At 41.9% G+C, this 11,078-nt stretch overlaps 1 protein-coding gene across 1 annotated transcript; it reads right to left on the bottom strand.

Moving 5' to 3' along the window:
• Positions 1-5,706: 5,706 nt before the first annotated feature.
• On the bottom strand, positions 5,707-6,633 carry LOC147735064 (olfactory receptor 5I1-like). The gene has a single exon (XM_086952590.1). It carries the CDS (start codon positions 6,631-6,633, stop codon positions 5,707-5,709), a length of 927 nt encoding a protein of 308 aa, XP_086808716.1.
• Positions 6,634-11,078: the final 4,445 nt, after the last annotated feature.

The raw sequence follows: 11,078 nt of genomic DNA, 5'->3' as shown, positions 1-11,078 counted from the left end.
TCCCTGGCTTGGGGATTAAAACAATAGTCGCCTCCCCCAAGATTTTGGGGGGCTTTCCCCTTCTTTAGTATTCCATTGAAGAGGGTCGTCAATAAAGGAACTACTGCAGCGCCCAGGACTCGGTATAACTCTCCTGGCAGGCCATCCGGGCCGGCTGCCTTCCCTTGCTTTAATTGCCCGATGGCCTTGCTGACTTCGGACTCCGATATGGTCATCTCAAAACCGTTCCTCTGTACTATTGAAAGATTGGGCAATGAAATGTTACCAAACCATGTATCTCCCAGACTATTGCTACTGCTCTGGAGTCTAAGTTGATCTCCAAGGAAGATGTAGTTTCGGATACCAGGAAGTCCACTTCCTCTGCTTGCCAGCAGTAAGGTACGGTCAAACGACCAGGAAGGATGTTTCAACTGAGACTCTAGTTTGAGAATGAACATTAAAGCTGAATGGTCCGACAGATTGGACGGGAGATATTCTATGGTAGTTAGTGAGTCCTTAAGGCTATAAGTAAACAGAGCATAATCAATCCTTGATTTATGTTTGTATTTCAAGTTACGGAAGGAGACCCCTAGTTTATTGCCAGCCCTTTCCCGCCACAGATCTGCCAACCCAGGTTGCAGCATTGCTGCAATGCGCAACCGCCTCGATTTGGAGGGCACTGGCTCAGGAGCTTGGTGTTTTATCCAATTTGGGGTTGAGCACTATATTGAAGTCTCCCACCCACACTACAGGATCTTGCCAGGAAATCAAGTGATTGCTAATAATGTCAAGGAATGTTGTATCATCCGAATTAGGGCCATAGTAACTGACCATTGTGCAGATGCAGCCATTCACTGAGATTCTCAGCAGTAGCCATCTCCTGCTTTGGTCCTGCTTAGGATCCAAAATCTGAACTTTCGCAGATTTTTAAAAATAAAAATGATCCCTCTAATATTTGCATTATGGTCCATACTATAAAAACTATCTACCAATCTGTGTTTTTTCAATAAGCCATTAGCCTCAGCCTTCAAAAGATGTGTCACCTGCAACACAGTGATCTACGCGGGGGAGTCCTTTAGATATTGCAAAATTCGATCTCTTCTGCTCCCCACCCGCAAACCATTGACGTTCCCGGACCAGAACTGGACTGACATCATCGTTTGAATTTCCACCCCCCCTATACTCCCTCTTGCCTAACCTTCTGGCCTGAAAATGAGTGTCTACCCAACTAATATACTGACCATTCTTATGGAGAGCAACCTTTTGAAGATTTTTTATCATTTTCCCCCTCTCCCCGGCCCACCCTCCACCCCTGGAAAACCCACTCATACTGACTCCGACTAGATGTGAAGCCGGATTTGCGTCCTCCGACAGCTCCCCCTCTCCGTACCGTCCGGAACTTGCTGGGCCCAGCGGCTTGCAAAAGAATTAGTAATCGAGAGACTTTACCTGATCCCTCCCCAGTGTAAAAAGCAAAGCTAGCGCCCTCGTACCCCAGTGCATTGATCTTATTGCAATATTTTATTTCTTTTTCTTTTTTCTTTTTAATTTTCTCCCTGTTTCTCATATTTTGTTTGCTACCAAGTGCTCCCCACACTCCCCCTTTATGTGCACAAGACCCCTTTATTTATTTTTTCAATTTAACCTTTCTTCTTTTTTTTTAAGGTATACCCTTAATCCACCAATTATTTATGCCGGGGAGGGCATTTTAAGTCTTCTCCCACTCTCACTTACGCTCCCTGGTAATTGTTTTGCGTTTTATTCTACGTGTGCGGACCGGGTGGAGGCTAAAATAAAGACCAGATCTTCTACCTACATCCCTCCCTGAGAGTGAATATTGATGGATTCCAAAAGCTCATTTGCCTCCACTGGTGATCGGATGTTGTGCATCTTCTTATTGTACATCACGCGTAGGAACGCAAGGAACCGCATCTGCACCATTGCCCCAAGAGTCCTGAACTTGTCCATTCGCTGGCCCAGCTCCCACTGTCGGCCAAGTGTAGTCTTTGACAGATCTGACCGTATCTCGAACGAGAAGTCCGGGCCTTCAATGATTTTGCCTTTAAGGCCAGGTTTAAAAATGTTTCCTTCAGGGAATAGGTAAGAAAGTTAACCAATATCTTCCTGGCTTTGGTTCTCCCAGGGTTTAGATGGAAGGGGTCACGGTGAATCCGTTGGATGTCCTTCTCAAGCTCCTCCACTGACTCTTCAAGGTCAAAGGAGTCCTTTAGTATCCTAATAACGAATGCCTTTACATTTTCCCCCTCTTTTCCTTTAGGGGTCTTCAAACATTATTTCTCCGTGAATAATTTTCTAATGATTTAACCCTCTCCCGCTTGGCGTCTCCCTCTCTGCTCAGGTTCTGAATTTTAGATTCAGCGATCCCCAGACTGGATTTCAGTAGGCCCACTGCCCCTTCCAACTCCTCCGTTCTCTCATATAGGCCATCCACCTTCCTCTCTAAGATCTCACGTGAGGACCTTATGTCATTCTGGTTAGCCTAGGAAACAATAAAATCATTTGTGATCTCCTCCCTCATTGAGGCTATGGACGCCACAAGAGCCTCCAGTGTATCCCCAACACTGTTTCCAATGATGCCCCCCCACCTCCTCAACCTCCTCACCCCTTCAGTTGCACTGCCTGCATTACCTGCCCCCGCCAACACTATTGGTGCCTTCTCTTGGGAACCTAAGAGCCCCTCTGCTTCTGGAATAGGAGATACGTCCGCCATCCCGGGCTGTGCAAGATCAAGCGTGAGTATAGCTGTAGCTGATGATGCAGCTGATGCAGCTGATGCAACTGATGATGATGATGCTGATGTTAAAGCACAAGTCTGAGGACGGCAACAGGTCCAAGACCTGGGGTAACACCTTGAAATAGGAGCGCAGGGAGGGGGTCACCCTTGTCGTACTGCTCTGACCCCTGGCCTTTACACCCTTGCCCACTTCCTTACTGTATTTACTGTTTTTACTATTGCTATTTGTCTTCTAGATAGCCCAGCCCCCCTCTTGTTTGTACCCCTCAGCGGACCCAGTAGCACTAGCACTCTCTGCTACTTTGCCCAGACTTTTCCCTTCACTGATGGTGCATTCTGGGACTTGTTGTTTTTTACCAGATTTCTGATTCTTTCTTTGCTACCGCTGGCCTTGAATTCTGGGGGTCTGCTTGGGAGTTAGCTTCTTATTAGTTACTTTGAGGCTGGTATCAACAGGACAAAAGTCAGCATCCCCTGCCGCCCCCTCACCCCTACTCACAGAGACCGGATCCAGCGCTGAGCTTCCTGGATTGCTGGAGGGTTCTGTTGTCTCAATGGCTAATGCTAATGCGCTGGAGTCAGGCACATTTCGAAAGCTAGCAGCGGCCCCTCTATTGCCGCCAAATTGTGCGTCAGGAGCCCCCGCGCCGCCGCTCTACGGCTACACCTAAGCTCCACGACTGCCCGATCCCAGTGGCCAGAGAGACGGGAAGCGGGAGGCGAGTCCCAACCAACAAGCACATAAGCGGATGCAGCAGCACGGCACGGCATGGTAAACAGGGTCCGGTCCGATGATAAGAGCGGCGTCTATCCTGCGTGACTAGGCGTGTGTCCGGCACACAAACACTGGAGACCGACGTCTTCTCACTCCAGAGGGGGGGTCAGTCCTTCATTAGCGCACCCATAAACAACACTAGAAATCACCGTCTGAGCGAAGCAACGCAGCGATACACCGGAGGAGCTGCCAGGACGCGCGTACCACTCTAGCCAGAGGCCGCCATGTTTTCCCCAGGCCAACAGTTCTGCAATTGTTGTTGACATAAAAAAATGGATATAGAAATTATAGTGTAATCACCAGGAAACCATGCTCAAGAAATATTGTACATATGCTTTGAACGGCTATAATAATATCTCTTCCTTATTCTAAGTATATGATTTCATAAATGTATATGCAATTCTCTAGTGAGAGGAAGACTGTTATGAAGGTGTGAATTAACCAATAGGTGGGGTTCATCTTCGGTGTATATGACCACTAAAGAATTATAGAAACAGTTATGGGAGGTTTTTTTTGGTTTAGGTATTGACCATTGTATCCATTACTAGCTGCTGTTTTTCTATCCCTTCCTCTTTTCCCCGGGGGTCTAATAGTTCTAATATAGTTATTGGTATTTGAGATTTTGGGGGGCAAGGTGTGACCATTTTTCAGCAGACCATGATATCCCTCTAGTGTCATTAAGATACAAACGTATATATAGATGTGACAGATTTGGAAGCCTACTTTTCCAGAATTCTGATTCCAGGCAGCCATTAATGGATCTTTTAGCATAAAAGAAAGCGTTGTCTTCTGCTCATCATTCTCAGACAGCTGGATAGACAGAATATCTTAATCAAGAGCAATACATCTCTCATTTTTGCTATCTTACTGATCAAAATATTTGGGCATAACATCTCTGGTTTGCAGAATTCAGCAATCATATCTCTCTTCAAAGCACTAGAGGACAACACCATTCTTTATCATGCAGGAATTTTCCCCACCTTACAAAGGAATCTGATGCCTGCACCTATAGAGAATCACACAGATATACAGACACTTACACATCTTCAAGGTGAATGAAAAAAAAGATCAAACAGCATTTGCCAAGCAGCACTTAAAATTGCAAGCTGATAAGAAGAGAAATGAAAGAAAACTCCAAGTTTTGACCCAAGGTTTATTCATGGAGAATCTAAAAATCCTAGCCTTAGTAGTATTCGATTATGCATGGTTGACCATAAAAGTGCCTGATTTTCAAACATTTTCCCAATTCATACCGGACAGAGTCAAGAATAAATTGGTTTTCCTACCAATCCAGGTATATTTAGTTTCTCTAAACATACCCCCCACTTCTATTTTTCTGTTCATGTTTTATATTATACGATCAAAGTGCTCCCTGGTAAACTTTCGGCCATTAGACACTGTTTAGCAGTGGAACAGGGAGAACCCAATTCCTTCGGAAAAGGAATATTCTCCCCCTCTAAAATCTTACCAACATGAACAGGTATGCAGTGTGCAAGGCCCCAGGTAACTCTACAGGCAAGTTAGCTACCCCATATTTTTCATAGTGTGCTCATAGAAGTAGCATTAGGGTAGAAGGCTGCTAGGTACATAATTAAAACGTGGTGGAGCTGTTCATTTTATTATCGTTGCCAGCAGCAGTGTTTTAGTTATATTCTGTGTGGATGTTATTGGTGTACTAAGCAACATCACGAAACTGTGAAATACCCACACTTAAATATATTGGGCCTGATTCATAAAGGTAAACTTACACTTAGGTGTAAGTTTAGTACTGTTCGAAATTTATGAAAGGTAAACTTAGACCACAAGTCTAACTTTACTACTTTTTGGTATTCAAAAAGGTAAATGATGACAAATATCTTGTTAGCAGAAACATACATTTCATAGGATATAATCGGATTTATATTTTGGTGGATTGAATAGCCATCACTTTATATGATGGAGTAATCCATCTACAGAGATCTAAATCAGGCCCTAAGTCTTGTACTCATGGCATTGGATTCCAAATCCTGGGTGTTAGACCAAAGGAAACATAACAGTATCCTTGCACCTAAATCCAGTCAGTTCATAGTGATGGCCTAGGCAAGCCTGGACAAAGAACATTTAAGATTTGTCTTACTTAATATATCAGAAATGTCATAATATATACATAAATAGTATTTAATTATTTGCTAGATCTTGATGGTTGTCACAGACCCCATCACTTGATTTTAAATGTCAAACTCAATATCTTCTTTACAACCTCTCTCACTTCATTGTTTCTCAGGCTGTATATCAGGGGGTTCAAAGCAGGTATCAGGATGGTGAAAATCACAGTATATACTTTGTACTGCTCCTCATAATTAGGGAGTACCTCCATAAAGAAACCACTGCCAAAGAAAAGAAATACACAGGTGAAATGGGAGATGCAGGTTGAGGCAGCCCGATGTCTCCCTGCTGTGTTACCAATCTTCAGAATGATGATAATAATGTGTGAGTAGGAGACGGATATAATAAGTATGGAACTTATGACTACCAAGGAAGCAAGTACAAAAAGGATCCATTCATTGATCAATGTGTTAGTACAGGATAGCTTCAAGAGCACAGGATAATCACAAACAAAGTGGTTCATAAGATCAGGACCACAAAAAGCTAATCGATAAAGAAAACCTGCATGTATTAGAGAGTGCAAAAACCCACCTATATATGACACTGCAACTAAATGCAAAAACAAACCATTGTTCATGATAACTGTATATGACAATGGGTTACATATTGCTACATAGCGGTCAAATGCCATCGCTGCCAGGAGGAAGCATTCTGTACTAACAAAGGCACAAAAGAAATAAAGTTGAGCAATGCAGCCAGAAAATGTAATTATCCGTAACTCAGTAAGCAGATCAACCAGCATCTTGGGAGAGATAGCAGAGGAAAAGCCTAAATCCACAAAAGCAAGTTGTGTGAGGAAAAAATACATGGGTGTGTGGAGCTTGGGGCTGAACCAGACAATGAGTAGAAAACTGCAGTTACCAAGCAGAGTGAAGGTATAGACTGATAAAAAAAGTACAAAGAACAGAACTTCCAGCTCTGGGTCATTGGTGAATCCGACGAAGAAGAACTTCCTCACATTGCTTTCATTTCCTGGCATTATGTCCATGGGTGGTAATATTTATCTAGGAGAAGGAAGACATAGAGAGGCACATCAACTTTCATACAGTGCTTTCAGATTAACACATTGAAACAATAGCGAAAACCTGTATTTTTAAGAATGATAAATCATCTTATTATTTATAGAACTGAATGTCACAAACAAGGAAACACTAAAGATACTAATACTGCTCTAGGTTGAAGAAGATACCCAGTATGCTCCAGGTAAGATAACATAAGATTCTCCATAAGAAAAGTGCCACATGATTTTCATCACTCATCTCTTAGCATTGTTTTCTCTCTTTGCACATGTCAGAATTGTCATGAGCCAATGGTTTGAGATAAGAAAAATTAGGAAGTTCAATTTAAAATTCCCTTAAGTATCATTGCAATTCTTCTTGATGCATCCTTCTGTTCAGGGTGGATTTATCTAGGAGAATTTAAGAGATAATGAGAATCCTATCCAGGTGAACAGGACCAATTTCTTGACTGAGAAACCTGGTTATATGTAGGCCTTGGCGTAAAACTTGCAGAGTTTGTGGAGTTCGGCAACTCCGTGTTACCCATAAACTCCGCACTCTGCAACTGAGCAGAGGTTTGTTTTTGCTAGAACACTCAAAATGTTCTTTCGAGATTTTCTAACCAGCCCCAAGCTCCCATGAGATTGTGCTGTCATCAACACATATTTTGGGTGTGTCAGTGACTTCCGAAGGATGTTTTGTGATGTGTGTGATCCGAATAGCAAGATTTACCAAAACTGCAAATTGGAGAACATTCTCTTCTCCAAAAGCATCAACATCTTCACAAATGATTATTTGGAGTCAAAAAGCTCTTCAATTAGACCTTTGGTGGGCTTTTTTTGTGCACAGAGTAATTTTTAAAAACTTTTTTTCCAGCAAGAGGGACAGTCTCAAACTTCATGTTCATGTCCACCGGGTTCCTCCCACTTCCTTTTCCATTTCCTGGTTACTTTTGGTTTGGGTTTGGCCTTGGTAGGATCACTCTCCTTGTCTGCTGCATATATACCATTGGTTAAAGGATGTATTTGAGATTTCACAAGCAATTAGAATATCTGGTGCATAAGGGTGTTGTTTGCTTGATTTTGGCATGCACCAAGAATTATTTATACTGTTAATCAAAATGTAATGTGGTGGGTAGCCTGCAGTGTCAGTAGAGGCCTAGGTATTTTTTTCTATGTCATTTTTCATCATTTATAAAGGACAAATGTTGCATAGTTCATTATATTTTTTCAATGTTTAATACATTTCCAATATTAATTTAATTGTAATGTAATTTAAGGACGTACGTCTATAGCGGCTTCTATAGCGGCTGCCACCCAACGGGTATCCTGGCCCTGTGATTACCAAAAACACTGTGTAGCTGAGTTCGAGTACAGGACTAGAATTAATATCTAGGAAAGAGTATAGTTTTTAATTCCTTCCTGAAGCAGGACAGTGTTTCTATTTGTCTAAGCTCTATCAGTAGAGCGTTCCAGAGTCGGGAGGCTGCATAACTAAATGATCAGCCCCCAAATCAAACTTTCTTGATGTAAGGGACACATATCAAACTATCTGAGGAGGAACGTAGGCTTCTTGCTGGAGAATACCATAGTCATTTCCTCTATAGGGTCTTAGGGCCAGATGTAGGTGGCTAAATACCGGTCGCCTACATTGAAATTTCAGCGTTACCGACAGGTATTTAGCATTCCTAATGTAGGTAAGGAATCGGTAAATAAGAAATCGGTAAATACCGATTCCTTAATACCGATTCCTTGTTGCTATTGCATTTAAGGAATTGGTAATACCGATTCCTTAAATGCAATGTAGGAAGCACATTAAAGAGGACTTTTGGGCCTTAAGGAATCTCTAATTACCACCAACTTCAAGTTGGTGGTAAGTAACGATTTTCTTTAAAAAAGCACATTTTTGCTTTTTTTAAAGTGGCATGTGGCAGAGAGCGCACAACGCGTCAAACAAGAGGGCCGCTCCTACCTGAGCTCCGTGATTTCAGGCGGCGCTTCTTCACAAAGGATTTGTTTCCTGTCAGCGTTCTCCTTCCTCAACGGGGGATTCTGGAATCGGAAATGTCCCTCTGCAGCTGGGTATGCTTTTCCACTCCTAAAATGCGTATTTTCCTGTAGAAAAGTGTGAAAACGCTTCTTCCTCGACTACAGCCGCCATTTTGTTTTTTCTGCACTCGTTTTTTTAAGTGCTTTTTCTTCTCTTTCACATGAACATGATCCTCCAGTTTCCTCTGATTTTTCACCATTGATGCATCTTCAAGAATTCTGCCTTTAATGACTGACTCATGGTCGTTTCCTGGGTCCCTTTTTACCTCAGCATTATTCTTTTTGATGTACGTCACTGGTTTCAGAAGTTCATTCCTTGACCCAAGTAACTGCGCCACTATTCTTTCACAGCTTGCTATACTTTTGGCTGCCTAATCTTTTTTTTTGTGCGCACTTTCATTTCGCTGCTGTGGTTTTTTAGGTCAGTTTATTATCTACGCACTCAGGTGGTTTGCTTTCTCTCTGCTTCTACATTGGTCCTCTCAGTGTTCGCCATCATAAAACATGCGCACAATTCAAAAGCTTCAAGCACCACTCCAGCTACACTCAAGGAACCTGCTGCCTCTGGTAAGCGCCTTAAAAAGGACCCTCCTTCTCCTTCTAAGTCTCCACTTCCTGTGACTCTTGAAGACGTAATGGAGGAGCTACACCTCATACGCCCCTTTATGGCAGACACCACTAACACCTTACAGAGACTTGACGAAAAATGGTCCAATCTGGATAAGATGGTATCAGTGGGTGAACAACAAATCAGTGATGCTCAAGATGTTGTTACCAAGGTTGCTAATCTCACTAAGGAGGTTGAATGTCTCAAGAAAACCTGTGAGGATTTGGAAAATCGTAGTAGGCGCAACAACCTGCGCATTTATGGTAGTCCAGAAAATTCAGAAGGGTCAGACATCATCCAATTTATAAATACCCAAGTCCTACCTATCACTGGCCTGCCTAAGCATCTGGATGTGAATATCCAGAGGGTGCATCGTCTTGGACCGAAAAATTCTTCTACTTCCTCTAAACCTAGAGGCATCATTGCTTATTTTCTTCTGTACTCTGACCTAATGAATATTCTTCACTCTGCGAAACAGCACAAGCAGTTATTGTGGTCTGGTCACAAACTCTTTTTACCCAGGATGTTTCAAAGCTGACTGCTGTGCGTCGAAAGGAATTTTTGGACTTACGACCTACGCTACGATCCATGAATGCTAGATATGGCCTCATTCACCCTTACTTTTTCAAAGTTACCTATAAAGAAAGAACATTCAGCTGCGATGGCCCTGCGGACCTTCGGAAGTTCATTAACACCCATAAAGATGGCTCCATGGAACACAGCAGTTCTTAATGTTTCTGTGTTTTTGTCTGTTGTTTATTAACTTCTAGTTTTGCTGTTCCTCATTGTAATATGTTCTTGTTCTTCTCACCTTGTTATTTAGGTCTCCTCTCCAATTGTTTTGGATCCATTCTCCCCTAATTGTGCTGTTCCATTGTATGTTTTGTACATCCCAGTATGCTGCCTTCCTTTTTCATTTGTGTAGTAAGTTTTCTTCACTTGTTTTTATATTGTCGTGTTTGGTCTCAAGGTGTATTTTCTTTTTTCCCTTCCTGTATTCAATGTTTTTGAGACCATGCATTTGACTTTTTCTTTTACTGTGTGGCAGTTTGTCTTTTGCTGCTCCCGCTCTCACTCTAATGTTCTACACGCTTTTGTCCTGTATGGCTGAAACCCTTTAGTTTTTCGCCATCTTCTTTTTCTTCGCTTTATCTCAGTGGAGTTATAATCTTTAGTCCCTCTCTCTTTTCTCTCAATTTTTTTCTGTTCTCATGGCATTCTGTATTTACTTCTGCTCACCTCTTTCTTGTTCATTTAGTTTTTCATGCTCAGATTCTCCTGCATCTTTTACATTTTCTTCATGTTTAACATACTCTATTTCTCTGTATTGTGGTACTGGTGTATTTTATTTTTTTCAAGGATTTTTTTTCCTATCTTTCAACAGTCTCTCCTTCCTCTCCTATGCTGTTTTTTCTCTGTTTGGGTTATCTCAAATTCTCCTCGTTTTTCATATCTTTCTTTCTTTTTCATAAATGAAAGATTTTCGTGTAATATCTTGGAATGTTAAAGGTCTTCGTAACCCAGTTAAAAAACAACAAGTTTTATCTCATTTAGCAAGATTAAAATGCCAAGTTGCTTTGTTACAAGAAACTCACCTTTCTCAAAACGACCTTTCCTCCCTACGCAAGCAATGGGTGGGTGATGTATTTTGCTCGCCTTCTGTTAACAATAAGAATGGTGTTGTCATTTTGTTCCACAAATCATTATCAATTCTGCTTAAAAATGAAATTTCAGATTCTAATGGTAGATCGTTGTATTTAGATGTTACTGT

This window comes from Lissotriton vulgaris, chromosome 1_2, assembly GCF_964263255.1.
Source record: "Lissotriton vulgaris chromosome 1_2, aLisVul1.2, whole genome shotgun sequence".
In the NCBI taxonomy this organism is placed as follows: domain Eukaryota; kingdom Metazoa; phylum Chordata; class Amphibia; order Caudata; family Salamandridae; genus Lissotriton; species Lissotriton vulgaris.
This window is presented reverse-complemented; position numbering and strand designations above follow the sequence as displayed.

What these genes read in the sequence shown, in the direction of transcription:
- LOC147735064 (XM_086952590.1), bottom strand. Translation starts at nt 6,633, where the DNA reads ATGCCAGGAAATGAAAGCAATGTGAGGAAGTTCTTCTTCGTCGGATTC.